The sequence below is a fragment of the Lepus europaeus genome, chromosome 11 (assembly GCF_033115175.1).
Source record: "Lepus europaeus isolate LE1 chromosome 11, mLepTim1.pri, whole genome shotgun sequence".
Classification (NCBI taxonomy): domain Eukaryota; kingdom Metazoa; phylum Chordata; class Mammalia; order Lagomorpha; family Leporidae; genus Lepus; species Lepus europaeus.
The window spans coordinates 27,903,455-27,922,305 of NC_084837.1; the positions used below are offsets into that span (position 1 = coordinate 27,903,455).

Sequence of the window (18,851 nt, forward strand, 5' to 3'; positions counted from 1 at the left end):
CTGGATTGGAGCATCGTGCACACACTGGAGAACACACTTTGGAAGTTTCAATGCAGTTAGTCAAAAAATAGATCCAGCAAAGGAGAGCCCCTACATTTTCAAGGTCTGTCATCCTAAGTGATAAACGTCCACTGCTGCTCCTGTTAGAATAATACTTGGGATTGGAGCCTGGTAGTAAGACACAGTGCATCTCTGTAGGGTTCCATACCTTATGCCACATCCACCTTCAGTGGGTACAATCCAGGAAACAGGTGATCTCTAAGTTCTTTGCACTGCCTCTGTTGGAAACTGCTCTAATTGGGTTCTATATAGTGTCCTGTGTTTGATTTCAAATGAGCATCTTCTAGAGCTCCTGCCCTTGTCTCTGCTAAAACATCTCCTGCCTGTCCTGAAGCCTCAGCTCAGGCTCACCACCTGGAGGCTTTCAATAGCCATTGCTATGGTGTAGCTCTGTGCATCATGCCTGTTGAGGCAGCAGAGCCTAAAATGTCGACTTTGAAGAAGAAAATAACACCTCGGTTGATTGTATTGGCCAATTCCTCCTCCAAGTAACCTATGTCATATTTTCCTAGGGACAAAAAAGATCTCCAGTAAATCCAGTATTTTTTTTCCTGCTCACTGTTGTATAATCCAATTAATGGTTGCATGCAAAGATTTTGACACCGTACCCTAGCACTTTATTATTTATAGTGCTTAGAAAGCCAACAGAAATAGTGCATATGATCAACATGCCCTATAGATTGTTCCTTGAATGAAGATATTATCTTCTAGGTGTTTAACTGTCCAATATCTAGGTTAAAGCATGGATCAGAACAGATGCCAAGTAGCTTTTCCCTCAATTTTTATTTCAACATCAACTTCAGTAAATTGTAAAATGACTAGGTTCTCTAAGTTTTCTCCAAGCTCTAAGTATTTTATTCAGGAATTACTGAGGGCTCCATGCTGTGGGGCCCTTCCCTATGCAGAGATGTGCATTATAGAGAAAAGAAAAGGCCTGGTTTCCAGCTGAAGATTAAGGAAAGTAAACCCCAGCAGGTCTGATCACTTAGTCTGAGTTCCTTGCTAAAGGTGATACACTGACTTCTTGGAATGATGAAATAATCCTACATACACCCCAAACCCTACTGATCCCGCAACTAAGCATCTATAAGGGCATTGCAAACGTGAGAGGAAGTACGACTTCGGGGCCGAATGAGCTAAAATCCAGAAGAGCCTTACGGACGAGGTATATTCAGACCTCCCACTTGCGAGGAGGTGCTGCCCTGTGAAGCTTTGGTCCTGCGGTGTGCGGGAACCACCTGGTTACAAAAGGCAGCGCTCCCAGTGTAAGACAGCAACCCCCCCCACCCCCCCACCCCCCCCACCCCGCCACAGCCCGCGGCGCCCCGACAGGTGACCCGTGAGTGAGCCGCGCATCATTCATTTCCCTGCACAAATGCCACACAGCCAGCTAGGCTTCCGGAGTGCTACTTCATTCCATCTAGTCCAAGGTGCATTTCACAAATAAGGGGTCCTCCACACTGTCACCCGTCCCTGGGGAACCTCTAAAATTCGGTTTCCTCGTATTTTGTAAACGCAGAGAGTAAGCACTTGATCACACCGGGTCAAAATAACCCGCATAATTCACTTAAGAGAGGAGAAGTGGGGACCGTGCATGCCCCCCAGCCTGAGGGGCACCTGCAGTGTGTTGTGCCTCCCAGGCTACTACCGGAGCTGAAAAATGAATACTGTGCTCCAGATTTCCCACAGCACCTACTTTGATAACAGATGCATAAATGCAGGGTTTTTAACCATTACCGTCCCCTCCCTGCTGTCTGCTGTTTGAATAGGGAGAAACATGTTCTATGGAATGAACTGCGTAAACACTCATTATTAGGTTCCAGATATAAATCACCACCCCTCCTGTGTCCCCAGATTTTCCCTGTTAATTTTTGGTGAAGTTATTTCTATACTTGTTCCCAGGTACATTAAAGATGTTCTGGATCCGGTAACCCTTTTGTAACTATGATTATTTTTAAACATTAGAGCTATATCGCCCAAGATCTTTCATAAAAAAATGAAAGACTTTTCCCCCCAAGCAGTTCACTTTAAGAGGAAATAAGGCACCTAAAATAAAATAATCCCTGAACTCGAATGTTCTCCCAACAGAGCCTTCATCTGCTGTATTGACGGTGAGTGAGTGAGTGAGTGAGAGAGAATGAGAATATAATAGAACGGAAAGGGGAGGGAAGGAAAGGGAAAAGAAAAGAAAAAAAGAAAAAGAAAAAGAAAAATGGGGTGGAAGTGTTCCCGCTTCCATGCGCTGTGGCCTGTTCTGCCCTCTAGCCACGCAGGACGGATGCTGGAAGCCCTTGGGCGGCGGGGCGGGGAGAGCGTGTCACGTACTTAGCCGGGGTCTCAGGCGGTGGCTGGCCGACAGCGGCGGCAGGAATAAGTGAGGGCCCCCGGCGGCCGAGGAGCTCCGGGGGAGCCGCGGAGGCCTCGGCGGGGCAGGCTGGAGGCCGGGAGCCGCTCGGCGACACAGGAAGGCAGGGCGAAGGAGGAGCAGCGCAGGCAGAGGAGCCGCGCACCCGGCTTTGACGTCGCCCGGCTGCGGAGAGCAGCTCGCGCTCTCAGCACGTAGCGCACAACGTGACCACACACAGCCTTCCTCCCCGGCAGCCCGGCAGCCCCGCAGCCCGTCCGCCGGCGCCCCGCGCCCGCCTTCGCCTCCTCTTCCTCCTGCTCCGGCGTCCGCCTCCGCGGCGCGCACCCCTTGGCCAACCCAGGGATTCCGGCCGGCGTCGAACCCCGGGCGCTCCGCCGCCCAGCCCGGGCGCCTGTGCCGCAGCGGCGGCGGCCACGCAGCCCGGTGCCCTCCGCAGGCGGCCGCTCCCGCCTTCGCCTCTGGATGCCAGCGCTCCGGTAGCTCCGGCGGGGAAGCCCTTGCGCGGCTCCGCTCGCGCCGGTCCCGACCGCCCCCACCCCCTGCACCTGGCGGGGGTGGCGCGGAAGCGAAGAGGACGCGCGCAGTGCCGGTGGGCACGCGTCGACGTGTGTGCCGCTCGCCTCCCAGCTCGCCGTTCTGCCTCTCTCGCAAGTGGCGGCGCCTGGACTCTGCGCTCGGCTCCCCGGGATCGGCGCGGCCCGCCAGAACCCGCCGCTCTGCTGGCTGAGCGCAGAAGGCTGTTCGGAGAGCAGGAGCGGCCGCGGCGGCGGCTGGTGCCCCGGCGAGCTCCAGACGCGCACTCCGCTCCTGGTGGACCCCTCTCCTCCTCCGGCTCCCCTCCCGCCCCTGCTCTCCCCCCCCACCTCCTCCCCAGCCCCACTCCTCCTCTTCCTCCGCGCCCCGCTCGGCGATGCGAGTCTGTATCGTGTAACAGGATTGGCGTTGCAATGGCAACTGATGGAATGGGGGAAGGCAAGACAGCAGGGCTGAGGGCTCCGGACTGCGGGCAGGCGGGCCGCTGCCGCCGCTTGACGCTCCTCCGGGGACCTTCGCGAGTTACTTTGTAAAGGCGAACCCAGGCGACAGAGCCCTGCTCGGGGGCCCCCCGGGTCAGAGGCCACTTCCTGCAGCTCCGCCGTCCAAGCCGGCTCAGCCCCGCGCGGCCCCCGGCCCCCTGCCCGCGCAGCCGCCAGCCCGGCGCGCCGCCGCCGGCGCCGCTGAGGAGACTCGAGCCCGCGGCTCGCTGAGGAGCGCTTCGCCTCGCGGCTCCGCTTCGCCGTCAGCACCGCCGGCGCCTGCGGTTTCCCTCCCCCGCCCCCGGCGCCCGGTGTGAGTGCGGCGTGCGTGCGAGAGTGTGTCAGGGTATTCTGTGTGTGTGTGCGTGTGTGTGTGTGTGCACGCGTGTGCGGGCTCCTGGGCTCCGCTCGCGGCCGCCGCCGGGAAAGGACGGACGGACGGACGGAGCTGCCGCTTGGGTCAGCGGTGCCCGGGCGCCTCGGCTCGGGCCGGCCGCCGGCCTCCGGAAGGTCCCGCCGCGTCCCCCACCCGGACCTGGGCTGGATATGTTCATGTTCACGTGAAGATGGATTTGGTGTACGGTCTCGTGTGGCTGCTGACAGTCCTCCTGGAGGGGATCTCCGGCCAGGGAGTGTACGGTGAGTGCCATCGCGACGTTATCGTGACCTTGTGGTTCTGAAGGCGAGAGGGGCTCGGGAGCGACAGCGCACGAGTCGCGCCGCCCGGGGCCCCTCCCGGCGCGGGGTTTGATTTACACTTCCTCGCGCTGTGGGCAAGCGAGAGAGGAGAGAGAGAGAGGAGAGAGAGAGGCGGCGAGCGCGCTGCGGATTGGGCTGCGAGCCGCTCCCCCGGCGCCTCCGCTCAGGGCTCGGAGTTGGGTCGAGCCAGCGGTGGCCCCCGCACTCCCGCGGACGAGTGGCTCGCACTGGATGGATCCCCGCGGGGGGCTGGAGCTTGGGCTGCCTTTGATGTAACTGAGGTCTGGCTCCCTGCGGCCGCGCTCCCTCGGGGAGGGAAGCTCCGAATGTGACCCCCCCCCCCCCCCCGCGAGTCTCCCCCGCAAGCCCTCTCGATCCCCCGCGCCGCGCCGCCTCCCGCCAGCTCTCCACCTTTGCCTGGTGCCGCGGATGCCTGCATGGCTGGGTTTTCCGGCTCAGGAAGTAGGGTGACGGTGGAGTCGCGCTCTGCACCAGCCGTTGCCATGAGCACTGACTCGGGGAAGGGAACATAGCAGGCAGGGCTCTCCAGTGCCAGACACAATTAAGGGACATGTTGGTGTGAATGGATGAGCGAACGCATGAATGAACGGGCGGCCGAGTCCGCAGGACGCCAGCTCGCTGCGGCCGGGATACGGTCTTCAGCCTGTCTCTGGAGGACTCAGAGCTTGCAAGGGTTACGAAGGGCGAGTTTGCTCATTCGAGGGCGTTGAAGTCCTCAAAAGCAAATCCAGGTTCCTTCGCCTGTCAGCAGTTGGCACCCTTGGCTTTGAGACACACACACACGCGCACTCGCGCACACACACACACACACACACACGCAGGCCCCAGTTAACATTGGGCTGAAATGCAAGTGTTCTCCTGGGACAAGCCACGGGGCTCCTGAAGGGAAATAACTTTTGCGTTCTCCCGACCTAGGGTGGGAGGTGAAGAGGTAGACCGCAGGTCAGCCCCCTCTCCCCGACAATCTCTGGAAAATGTGCGCGGGGCACCCGGTTCGCGTCGCCCTTGGGGGTTTGCACCCCAGCGCTGCAAGGCTAGGTCGGTGGCGGCCCGCCCCGGGCCACCAGGCGTGAATGAGCATTTGTGGAAGTGCCCTGCAGACCCTGCAGCGGACTGCCGAGAGGACGTGGGTGCCAGTATTTGGGGAAGAAATCGGAAGTTGAGAGCCAGCCTTGACTGCCTGCCCTGCACGTCCAGTCCGGAGCCGAGCAGGGCTGTGGGGCGGCGAGGGGGTTTGTCCCCAGCCCTCAGAGCTCTGTTGAAGCCTGCTCTGCCACTCCCCTTTCCTGTCTTCCTGGTTCCCTGCTGGACTGGGGCCAGGAAACCTTCACTTCATCCTGCCTCTAAAGCATCTCAATTTCCCTGTCTCTCCACCCTCTCCTTTCCTAAGGAAAGACAACTTGCTCGGTGGTGGGAGTGGCTGCAGCGGGGTGAAGGGGGCGCTCGGGTGCGAGGGAGGCGCTGAACCTCCTGGCTGAGCTGTTTGACGGCGGGAGGTGGGACCGAAGACAGCAGGAATTCCCTGCGTGCTCTCTGGACTCAGCTGGACCTTGTTTTGTCCTGAGCAGCTGGGATCCTGGGGCTGGGGAAAAGCTGCAGACAGAGCTTTCTCGAGGGACCTGTCCCGAGGCCGGGAGACTGCCTCTCAGGCCATGTCCAAGTCTGTTCCTCTCTCATTGGTTCGGATCATCCCGGTCAAAAGGACACTTTTGTTCTGCTTTTACAAATTATTTATATGAGATAGTGTTGGGGGGCGGAAGTCATGAGAAGTAAGAAATTTGGGGAGGGGGTCGTGGTGGACCCTGGGACCCCAGGGATTCCAAAGAATGGTTCTGTTCTATTCTCCGGTCACTTTTGGTCAGTCACCTGATTTGTCTTGCCAAGTCTCCTGTCGGGCCAGGCAGTGGGAGAGGGTAAGACTCAACAGTGGAGACAAGTGGAAAAAGGATTGCATTAAAATAATCCCGTGCCTCCTGTCCCTTAGCAATAAAGGAGAAGGCAGTTCTCCCACCTCGCTGGTCATTGTGATGAAGATGGTGATCCTGTTTTTGTTTGTCTTCATGTTGATGTGGTTGTCACTTAGCTAGGAACAGACTTGACTTCAGTAAGAGGTATTAATCAGCACCCCAGGCCATTGTATATGCCACATTTATTATGTGGGCACAAGGAATACCTACATACTACTCTTCAGATATGGCTCCCATGTCATAGAATTTAGTCCTCAACCTGTGGTGCCCTGTACTCAAGTTGCAGCAGCTTCAACTTGTAACATGTTAGAAGTGTGAACTCCTGGCCCCTCCCAGACTTTTCTGAATGGAGTACTCAGCATTGGGGACCCTGCAGCCCAGCCCTTGCTCTTCATCACAAGTGACTATTGCTGTGCGACCCGAGGTCTGTGAGCTGGTCATCAATCATGACCTTTGCTACCACGAAGTAGTTTTATTTTCATTTGTTGGAGAGGTTATGGGGAAGAAAACAGTTTATTTTTGTTTAGTGGAAAGAGAACATTGATCAACATAAGGAACATAAATACAGTATTTGTAAGGTTATTAAAGTGTGCTTTGGAAATTTTACATGAAGATCTTTGAAAAAGATTAGTTGCAAAGCAGATCAGTTTCAAGTAGAAATTTCACAAACATAGATAGGATCTTTGCCAGCATAACACCTATATCCATATATCTGCCCCCACACTGCCTTTGCACATGTGTGACAGCTATGAGATTATTCACACTATGTACTATACATGAAATATTATTTCTTAATACTACTTTCTTGTGGCTAGATCTCATTGACAGTTTCCTACATAACAGGCAAAAATAATTTCACTGTAGCCTAAAATTATCTACATGATCTAGACCTATATTATTTTAATCTTTCTTCCCTGGAACAACCAAGAAATTCCTTTATCCTACCACTTCCTGCCTGAAAGACTTTGAGGATGATATTCAGATTTTTAATTTTGAGTAAGTTAAGGGTACTTGTTGTGATGCACAATCTATGTTTTCTTGAGAACCGTCATCTTCTTAGGATACCTGGTTTGGCAAGTATGTGCAGACTTTGGTGTAAAAGTTTCTGCTGTGATTCTAGGAACCTGCCTGTCATTCATTGCTTGTGAGTGTTACTAAGCAAACTGTGTACTGGTTAAGGTTTATATATGATGTGGCCATTAGGGAAGGGAGACTATGCTAGTATGCCTGACTACACACAACTACTAATTCTGATGTCATTAAATTTTTTAAAAATGGGGATTATCCTAATATTCCTTATAAATATCATGTCAGATTTGACATTACAGTAACATAAATTGTTTGAAAATACTTCTGAGAGATTGCAAAATTCTCTTTGTAATAGATTAGTATAAAAATCATGTGGTCTGGGACTGGTGCTGTGGCATAGCAGGTAAGGCCGTCGCTTGCAGTGTCAGCATCCCATATGGGTACTCGTTCAAGTCCCAGCTGCTCCATTTTCAATCCAGCTCCCTGCAGTGGCCTGGGAAAGCAGCAGAAGATGGCTCAATTCCTTGGGCCCCTGTACCCGTGTGGGAGACTAGGAGGAAGCTCCTGGCTCCTGGCCTCGGATTGGCACAGCTCTGGCCATTGTGGCCATCTGGGGAGTGAACCAGCGGATGGAAGATCTCTCTGTCTCTCTGTCTATCTATACCTCTGCCTCTGCCGCGCTGTAACTCTGTAAATAAATCCTTACAAAAACATTTAAAAGAATTATGTGGCCTTCTCAGGATGACTTTTTAATTGGGTTATACCCATTTGGAGATTGTCTATACATATATCTGTGTGTGTGTGTGTGTTTGTACTTATTTATTTATTTAAGAGGTGGTGTAATAGAGGTAGAGACAGAGAGAAAGGTCTTCCATCCTCTGGTTCACTTTCCAAATGGCTGCAATGGCTAGAGCTGAGCCAATTCAAAGCCAGGAGCCAGAAGCTTTATCCAGGTCTCCCATATGGGTGCAGGGGTCCAAGCACTTGGGCAGTCTTCTGCTGCTTTCCCAGGCCATTAGCAGAGAGCTGGATTGAAAGAGGAGAAGGCAGAACTAGAACAGGCACCCATATGGGATGCTGACACTACATACAGGCAGAGGCTTAGCCCACTATACCACAGCGCTGGCCCATATATATATATATATATATATATATATATATATATATATATATATATATAATATCCCCACAACATTCCTGGGATTTTTAAGCTCCAGATAAATTCTCTTTTGGCTTAATTGACACCACTACCTCCCCCCCCCCCCAAATCATTAAATACACAATAAACTGATTCAGTTTTATTGCACTCACAGTGTATTAGGTTTAGAATAATCAGTTAAATGTCAAAGGTCAGAGTGTTAACTCAGCTCTGCGTGTGCTTCCTGGAGTATCTACAGCCCAGTGACTCAAAGCATTTTCCTAGTCTTGAGAGGTCGTTTTCCCAAAGCCCTCTTGTGGTTTTATGTAATTTAACTGTATTTTCTTGAAACCCTGTTGGTGATGACTTAGTATGAAGAATCATACCTCCTGGAAACTTGTCAATTGACTTGCTTAAAAAGGGGAAAAGTGCTCCATTGATTGACACACACTGTATTTTTACCACTGGTCGTCATGCTTTAAATTAAAATACTATGACTGCATTAGCACAAACAAATCTCACAACAAAAGAAAAACAACATCAAGCCGGACGCCTGAGTCATTTGAGTGAATGCCCAATGGCATAGTGACTTGGTATCCTGAAATAGTTAATGCAGTGTCCAGAAATTGCTTCCAGGATGCGTTGGAAGAACTAAATAGACAAAGTTTATCAAACACATGTGTTTGTCAAATTAGCAAGCTATATTAACTCTGTTCATTAAATGTCAGTAAATCTCATACAATTCAAGAATGACACTGCAGGCAGATGCTGGCTACGCAACACGTTGTGGAATTGAGAACATGGAGGTAAGTGAGACAGGAAGGCTCTGAAGATATTTGAGGCCATCAAGGGGTTGAATCTGGATTAACAGTGATCCAAAATGCTAAGATTTCCACGGAAGCCCACTTGGCCATGAAAGCCAATCCTAGGATATAGCTGTTTTTCCTAGCATTTATCCTAAGGTCCGTTGATTGTGAATTCTGTCCAGTTTGGGCTAGGAGAACCCTGTAATGAATACAGCTTTTGACTGGATAGTGTTCAGGTTATCAACCAAAGAGGAAATGACTTTAATCAAGCTGCTAACAGAAATCAATTTGCAGCTCTATTCCATAGATTGTCTGTAATCTCTCTCTCCCTACTCCACTGTCCCCACATCTTCACACACACTTTTATTACCACCTTGGGCGCTATCACCAAGGAAAAGTGACTGGGCTGCCCACTGTATCTTGGGATCATTTTTTGTCCATTCAAGATGAATATACTATTCATATTAATGAGATCTCCTGCGCAAAATAGTAGTTTGTTTTATATGGTATAACTTGTTCATGTTTTGTATGACTCTGGTGCATCTTCTAGATGTACTTCTAACTGTAAAGTAATTATGCTTAATTGAGGTTATAAATCAAACCTAACGAATCATTTTAGAGTGAACAAGTCAGTGAGGGTGCCATGGTTCAGAGAATTAAGAGCCAGTGGTAAGGTGTAAAAGATTGGTTCGTCCAGTGATTCAATGTCTCAAAAGGTAATAGGAAGACCGTTTTCATTATCTTGATTTCCTTGATTAATTGTGTTGCCTCTTCTTCTGATTCATCATATATGTAGGTTGTATCTTGTTTATCTTAGTTTGTAGTTGTGAACCACCTTATACCTTTCTTGAGGAGCAAGGTGTAGATGAACTTCTCTGAAAGAGGATGTCCTGTATTCTTTTAAAGCAAGTGTGATTGGGATAGGGCTCATGGGAATGCAAGTTTAGCATGGTCTTGTGGGTCCAGTTTCTGTCTTATTAAGATGGTGTTAGTATCCGTCATGTTAGGTTGCTTTCCAAGTACAGAGGTGATTCATGACTCCTATTCTCTGGCTGGGTTCTCATACTTTGGGAAGACCCTTTGAGACTTGAGCCCAAGGCTGTAATCCACAAGGCAATGGCAAACTGCCACATGTACCAGCCTAATCCTGAAAGTGCCTTTTGGAAGCTTAAGTTGACTAAAGGAATGTGAAATCAGGTTGAAGTTAGATTGGGAAAGGTCTTTCTTCATCTCCCTTTTCACTACTAGAAGGATACAGAAAATATTATTATATTGAATGCATTTCAGATATGAATGAGGCAAATGGTTTTAGCTTCATGGTAATTCCCAAGAACTGAATAATCCCACAAAGTGCAGTTTAATTTTTTTGATTCAGTAATTGTTGATATAAATATATAACTTAAAGCAGACTGAATAAATAATTGTATTTATCAAAATCTGCATCCTATTTTTATTTTTAAATATAATTAATGAATTTTGACCATATAAGATAATAAAGTTTTAGATGAAAAAAGACTTGAATATGTCATAACTTACCACACTAATTGAAGACACAATGACTTAACCATTGTGTTAGGCAAATGGAGGTCATATTTAGTAAATTTTTTTTCCAGGGTCCAGAGACATTTATTGGGTGGATTTTTTTTAATTATTGAAAGTCCCCATGTTTCATTATATCCAATAAATGAAATCAGTGCAAGGTGGTATAGTTAGAAAAGAAAATAAAATTCTACTGATATAAAATCGAGAATAAAAGTTATTTATTTTTATGTTGGTTTCTTATACTTTTCCAAAACTCTTGTGCTACTTCTCATCTTATATTTGAAAACACTTTATTTCCTTTTCTGTTGATGTCACTGGTTGGATTACAAACGATGATTTCTTTTTCATAATCTAAATCATATATTCCCCAAGAATTAATAATCACAGAAGAGGACCTAAGCTATTAGGAACATGTTCTTGGCTTCAACATTTTTATTATAAATATCTCATTGAGTACATATTATGGAAGGATGAAAAAATTAATTTTTTTTGTTTTTCAATATTCTAGCTCTACAACTTTGTATAAAAATAGGAGACTCAAGATTTCTTTTTTCCTGTTCATGGTCAAGGCACTACTAAGGATTATTATGTGATTGACAGAAGAGGTTAAGTGTGTGACTTCTTACTGCATCTTCAAGCAGCATATTTCTCGCCTTACTTTGTAGTAATGAGGATGAGGGGAATACAAATAATTGAGTGACTCCATGGAGAGGAAAACATGTTGGTCTGAAAGTTTAAGGGTTTCTTCACAGCCAGGTATCCAGAGTCTTAATGGACAGCACAAAAGACAGCAGAGATCTGAAAAAGGTGAGTAGGCAGTAAAGGCTATTTGAAAAATGTGTCTGCCCTTTAAGTAATGGCACCATGGCAAAATCATATTTTTTTTTCTAAAGAAACTAGGACTTTGTTCACGTGTGTCCAACAGAGTAAAGGAGAAAAATGTCTACTGACAAGCTGAAAAACATCTGCAGGGAGGTTTTTGTGGTCTTGTGAGGGAAGAGGTGAGGGAATTGAGGGTTCCGAAATAGAGGCTGTGGTCCCTGGAGACCACAGTAATCTTCCTGCTGGAAAAGTGTGATCTGGGAATTGAAGGAAAGGTAGACACAAAGCAAGTGTTGAGACATTCTGTTACTTGGAGGTGTCACTGTGAGTTGGGTCCATGTCTCCACTACAGTGGACCTGTTGTCAAGAAGGAGTCTACAATGAGCATCTAAAGAAAGAGAAGTAGTTGAGGAAGGTATGCTAGTTTTCAGAAACTGTGACCAGTAGAAATTCTGCACAAGTTGCCCAGGTTCTAACTATGTTTAGGTTAAATTCAAGTGACTTCAGTTAATATATATAACTCCTGTGGAGAATGTATGTACCAAGAGTTGGAAGCTCCAGCAAGTTGTAAGTTCATTGATACCATAAAACCCAGTAGAAAAACTGATAATCAGGTTGTGATAGATATAGAAGTGCTGGCATATAGGAGCAAGAGAGCAATTAGAGCTGCTATCATGGTTAGAGAAAACATGAAAAAGCCACTCCAACATGATTTAAGCCTTGAAAATGAGTTGGCAAGATATCAATGAGGATGAAGCAAAGGGCATTGCTGCAGTGTGGATTCCACCCAGAGGCATGGTAGGGGCAGAGAGAAAACTAACCCTGTTGTTGATGTGTAACAAATTGGGAGAAATGTCTTCAAAGTTTACCCAACTGAGATGTATCTGTCCTTTAACCTATGCTATCCTCTTCCAAAAGTCCGTTGGTTTATGAGATAAATTTTATTGTGTGATAGTTTGGAACTTGCTCAGGTATTTATGTCCACCCAGAGTCAGAGTTAATGTGTTTTCAGTAGGAAACCAACTGACCTGTGCTTCAGAAGATGGGACAATTATCTGCCAAGTTGCTATGGGATACCGAGCCCTCCTCACATCTAAGCAAACTTGGGGAGCTTGGAAACCACACAGCAGCTTCCGTCTGGAGTTAAAGTCGGAGTCTTTCCAAAGCCTTTTTAGAGTGTGAAAAAGAAGTGTAGCTTAGAAACAGCAAACTGTGGGGCCAGAATGACTTAAAACCTCATGTTGTTCTTTACAAATGTACAGCCACTGAGATGAATGCATCTCCCTCATGAAAACAGAGGTATGTGCTGCCATTATTGTGTTTTATTCCTGTGTGAGGCAGCATGATGTAGAGGAGAACTGTTGGGTAACTTCGGCTTACTTCTTGTTCAGCTGTTATTTTACTGTGTGACCTCAGGCAAAAATCTTAATATCTATCCCTCAGTTTCCACATCTAGTACATTCTTTAGACACTGGGCAGGTGCACAGAAGAAATGTCAATAAATGTATCTGACACAGAAGGGAAAAAGCATGGAGAGTTAGAGTTCCCTCTCGTCTTACTACCCTACATTGAGATGCTGCCCCAGTTGAGTCTCATATGTATTGTTACTTAGTTTTTGGAACAGGATAAGGAACTAGGAAGTAACAAAGAGCAAGTCATAGATTTTTTTTTTTCTGTAAAACATACTCCAGTTATGCACTGTAGCAGAAAGTAACTGAAGTGGTATATTGGTGCAAATAATATCAATGTGGGTGAAAATGCTATTAGGTAAAGTATTTTGTATGTCTGCATAGTGGACGCTGTTACGGAGGCATGCCTGCCTGCCTCTCAATGCATATGGCCCTGGAATTTCTCCCTCTGCTCTTTAGTTTTGATGGTGGTAGCTGGCAGGGACCTGATGTCCTCCCTCTTGTAAGAACTGCAAACAACATTACTATAACCTCAGCTTTATGATTATGGGTAAACTTATATAAGTATACATGTGTTGTGAAATATATGTATAAATTTATTTTGCATCAAGGTGTAAGAAAATTCCAGACTAAGTTAAAATAGAAATTTATACAAAAATAATCCATCCAAATGGGGAAAAAAGACCCTGACGATATATTTATTACAATACTTATAATTGGCAGTGTAAAAACAGAAATTGAGGATAAATCAGTATATGGGGTTATCACAAACTTATTGCAAAACATCATTTTGATTGCAAAGTGACCATAATTGCTGTTTCCCAGATAATCACCTAATCATTTAGGAAATCTTTCAATGAATACTAACTGAAAAGCCTTGGGTTTACTTAGTGTTATACTCTTAGCAGCCACATATATAAGAAAGTGTTTTCATATTTAGTGCTTTTTAATTATCATTGCTAAACATTTGCATTCTGTTTCTTGAAGGTGAAAGGTAATTCATTTCAATAATTCCTATTGGTAAAATTAAGTAAATGGGTACAGTTGTTTAATTAGGTTAGTCTGTATGGTAGAATATTAATTCCTTATTGCTTGGGCATATCAGAAGGTGCCTCTTGAGCCGAACTAGAAGGTAATCTTTGATCAGGAATATAAACAGACAAAGTTATGAGTTGAAAGTTACCCCATTTTGTGGAATGAACAGCATTGGCTTTGTGAAACAAGTCACTTGAAGCATATGCACACAAGAAACTCTGGGTATGAGATGGGTGTGAGTGTACATAGTTTAGGAGCTGACTGTCTTATCTCAGTACCCCAGAGTTAGTGAAGATGTGACTAAGAAGTGATATAGCTAGTGTTTTCAATCTCTTTTTCTGCTTGTTCACTGTTTGCCCTGGCTTATTCTGCACCACTGCTGGGATTCGCCCTTACTTTTCAAGTTTCATTTTGCTTTTTGTTCATGTGCCTGCTGATCTCTGTACTACCTGTACCCTTTTCTCTTAACAGAGCTGCAATATTTAGTCTAAAGAGTTCTCATTCTTAGTCCACCGTTAATTAAAATTCTGTCTTTGGTTAGCTTTGTTCTTTCTTGGTCATGCGTAGATTCACCTAAATAGACTTGACTAAGGATTCTCCTTCATTAGGACCAACCCTGCAATATTGTACATTTTTTAGTTTTGTCATCAGTGTGATGATTGGAATTTCCAAACTTGCTGTTCTTTTCTGGAGATAAGAATAACTCCCAGTGGGCTGGCATGTGGAGTGCTCAGCCTTGTTACTCTGAGGCTGCTGCTGTTTGATAATCCCTTCTGCCTCACTGTCATGGTCCTCCAGTTGCAACAGCTGGGGCTGCAAGTAGGCTTTTTCCTGCTTTCTCTAATGTTGCTGTTAAACTCAATGCTTCTTATATCATTTGGATTAATATTGCAAAATGTTTACTTTTTTTTTGTTTTCTGCCATCATTGAAACACACGTGTTAATGCCATAACTCTTGGAAACATTTATATTGAATCACAAGAATACACACACACACAATCACTATAATCATGTATTTGTTGATAGAGTATATATATACATGTACTCTAAAACATATATTCATGCACACATGCATTTGTACACCATATATACATATGTATGTCTATGTGTATTCATTGAGTGGGTGTTGTGGGCTAGTAGCTGAGCTTTATTTAGGTAAAGCTTCAGGAATTGGATGACTTTCTCATTTCCCTTGCAAAGGTGACCTTGATTCAGTGTTGGCAGCAGGCCATGTGATCTCCGCCCTCAGCTTCATTTTGATTTTTGATATTTTCTGTGATTCATTCATGTTTGTACTGTTCATGAATTCACAGCATTACCTTTTAGGAACTCACACTACTTCTCTTTTCTGCAGTTGACAAAAGAGAAATAGTTTTAGTTGCATAAAACAGTACATATGTAGTTTATTCTATCTGCATTGCAGTGATGTTAACACTTGACACCTAGCATCAGCTTGTATCCACAGAAGGCCCTTCTTCCTTCTGTGTGCTCCTTTCTCCTTTTCATGCATCACACATACCTGTATTCATATGCAGATACTAAAATGTATCCACAAGTCATACTTAAGTAACTTGGGTTATCTTCCATCTTTCCCCATCTATTATTGAAAAATAATTATACACAGCAGATAGTATTCTTAATAAAATAATCTCTGTCAAGTGTCTGATAGATGACATGCATTATATTAGGGTTTAATGTATATCATACCATATTATAATCTTTGAATGAGATAGATCCAAAATCTAAAACACAAAAGGTTTAAATAATTACAGTACAGATGCTGGTGGCTGAGCTTAAAATAAAAAAATAAATATAAATATATGTATTCAAGTACATATCATTAACATTATGCTCATATATTTATGTTTATTGCAATTATAACATTCAAGTTAGCTGCTCACATTTTGCCATGCATGGAACTTACCTCAAACAATGTATTTTTGAAATGTACCTTTAGTGATAAATTTTAGATTTTTTTTTTCTGCCTGAGAAATGTGTGTAGGTAGCAAATGTCAGCATTTTATACCATACGGTTTTCTTTTTATGGAAAAGAAATGACATTTTTTTCTTTTTAGCATTGAAATGCCCATACTGAGGACTCTCTGGTATAGTTTATTTTTGGACTGATAGGATATTTTAAGCTTATTCATAACTAGTAACCTATAAAAATGAATAAATGTCTACACTACATATTCTGTAGAAGTCATATATTTCTCCATGTAAAATAGTGGGCATGTGCTTATAAAAAATAACCACTGTCAGATGCACTATTTTATTTTTCCCCTGGCTGATTAACAGTCACTGGCCTTGGTAAGATTGATAGTTAAATGTCACATTTGGCCTGATTTTTGCCTTGAGTTTCCTCTAGCTATTGGTTGAGATTTTTTTTTTCAGAGTTAATTGAGGAGACTATATGAGCGGATTTCTTTTTTTGCAAATCTTGTTGTGCTTAAGAGGACAGTTGATTGCAAGCTCTGCCCTTCTCTTAGCTGCCAGTGAGTTTGTCAAACCTCAAAGCTTACCAATTAGTGCAGCTAGTGATTGGAGGCTTTTAGCTACAGCATTTGCTTCTAGAAAAGTCACTTTTTCCTATGCTGTTTGAATGCAGTGACTGTCATATAGTGTAACCCTGTACCATTCTGGTTGTTGTGTGATTGATACAGAAGCTGCTTCGATAGGAAACCATTTCAAGAGAGAACAGGAAAGGTATTATACGCAGCTGTAGTGCCATGCATGTCTAAGCAGCTGAGGTTTTCTTTAACTGATAGCCCCACCCCCCAAATTTCCAGAGGAAGTTGAATCTTTAGAACTTTAACTCTTAATTCAGCTTGGCTGCAAGAGCACTGCTTTGAAATACATTATAAATTCACATTTCACACTTGGCAATTCGTTTAAAGTTGTACTGTAACCGTGTTGTTATTGGATTTTGAAGCCAAATCTCTTTATTTTAAAAATGTGGAGAAGGATCGACTTTGTAAATTCCTTCTCTAAAACAGTGATTTATTCATATTTGAGTCAAATCCTGGAAGATAATAGGATATGACTTTCTGCTCACTGAAAATTGTGGTAATAATGTGAAGTGGCATGGGCCATCATGTATTTTGTAACAAATATTTTCAAATTAAACTGAAGTCTTTATGAAGGAATACAGTAAAAGATGAGTCAAATCCAAGTTCAGAAGAGTTTTATAGAACTTAGGTTTGTTACTACTTTACTTATTAATGCTATATTGGGAAGTGCTTCTTGAATATAGCACACCCCAGTTATGTCTTTCTGCACTTCCAATTTTTTCATTTTAAGTACCATAGATTCATGCTCTATTTTCGGTGAAAGTGGATAGTGACTTAATAATAGGCATAAAACTATATACCCAAGTGTATCTGTATGTGATGGTTTAAAATTTATCTGAATATTACATAATAATTGAATGCCTACATAAAAGTTGGAAAAGATTTTTTTTCTTTTTTTAAATAATTATTGATTTGAATGTCAGAGTTACAGATAGAGGGGGAGTGACACACAGAGACAGACATTTCTCACCCGCTGGTTCACAGATGTTGTGGCCATCTGGCCACAACAGCTAGTGTTGGGCCAGGCTGAAGCCAGGAGCCAGGAGCTTCCTCCTGGTCTCCCACATGGGTGTCCAGGGCCCAAGCACTTGAGCCATCTTCAGCTGCTTTTCCTAGGCCATTAGCAGGGAGCAGGATCAGAAGTGGAGCAGCTGGGACACGAACTGGTGCCCATATGGGATTCCAGTGTCGCAGGTGGCAGCTTTACCCGCTATCACACAAAGCCGGCTCCAAAGAGATTCTTAAACAAAATAAAAAATGAAATATCTTATGATTATTAAAAATCTGTTTAAATGTCTTTGATTGGAAACATTTAATGTCAGGACTGGTGTTGTTGTATGGTGGTTTAAGCTACCACTTGCGACATTAGTGTACCGTATTGCACCAGTTGTAGACCTAGCCTCTCTGCTTCTGGTCCAGCTCCCTGCTGGTGCACTTGGGAAAGCAACAGAAGACAACCCAAGTACTTGAACCCCTGCCGCACATATAGGAGACCTGAATGGAGTGCTGGGCTCCAGGTTTGGTCAGACACAGATCTGGTTGTTGCTACCCCTTGGAGAACGAACCAGCAGATGTACGATCCCGATCCCTTTTTTTCTCTGTCTTTGCCATTCTGTCACTCTACCTTTCAGATAAATAAATCATTTAATAAAAAGGAAAAAAAAGCTATCGTCAAGATTTTCTTAAAGATTATTCTAAATTTGCCATAAGTGCACTTTCTGGTGGCTTAGCTGTTGTCTGTTTCTCATTCACTTTACAATGTTGCCATGCTCTCCATGATAATGGCATGGTAGAGGTTTTCACATTATTAATGAAAGAATCAGAAATTCTGCAGTTTGGATATTATTGATAAAACCAGTAATGAAGACTAATAAGGCAGCCTTCCAGCATACCACTGTGCTGTGCTCTGGGAGATTGAATTTGAGGTTGCATGGGTAGCAGAAGATGTGTTGACCCGCTCATGATCATGGCCTAGGGAAACAGGAAGAATCAACAAGAATAGATTTGGCGTTATCACAGAGTGATAGAAGGCTCCCAGATAATGCTAACTCATAGAATAAATAGTGGCAGAATGCAATACTTGCCCATCTTAGGTTAATTTCTTCAGGAAAGTGACCCTAAGAGGATATTTACAGACAGGTGGGTTATTAGGCAATGTTCTTGGGTGGAACACTTGTAAGGAAAAGAGGGAGCCAAGTTGAGTAGAGGGAGACGGTGAACTCTGATTCAGCTGCAACGCAGTTCTAAGCTAAGTGGATGGGATACACTGAAGCTAGGATGGGCCTTTGGAGATGTCCCCTATTCAGGGACAGTCGTTTTTACCCCTTTATCTACCGGACACTGCACGTAGCTCCTTTTGAGGAGGAGCC

At 44.8% G+C, this 18,851-nt stretch overlaps 1 protein-coding gene across 1 annotated transcript in view; it reads left to right on the forward strand.

Moving 5' to 3' along the window:
• Positions 1–18,851, forward strand: part of MDGA2 (MAM domain containing glycosylphosphatidylinositol anchor 2) — a 916,038-nt gene that overhangs the window by 27,088 nt on the left and 870,099 nt on the right. Inside the window, 6 exon segments of the mRNA XM_062206573.1 lie at positions 1,963–1,987; positions 2,326–2,553; positions 2,662–3,238; positions 3,439–3,706; positions 3,790–3,948; positions 3,950–4,083. Of these exon segments, the coding sequence (XP_062062557.1) occupies positions 1,963–1,987; positions 2,326–2,553; positions 2,662–3,238; positions 3,439–3,706; positions 3,790–3,948; positions 3,950–4,083 (1,391 nt within the window).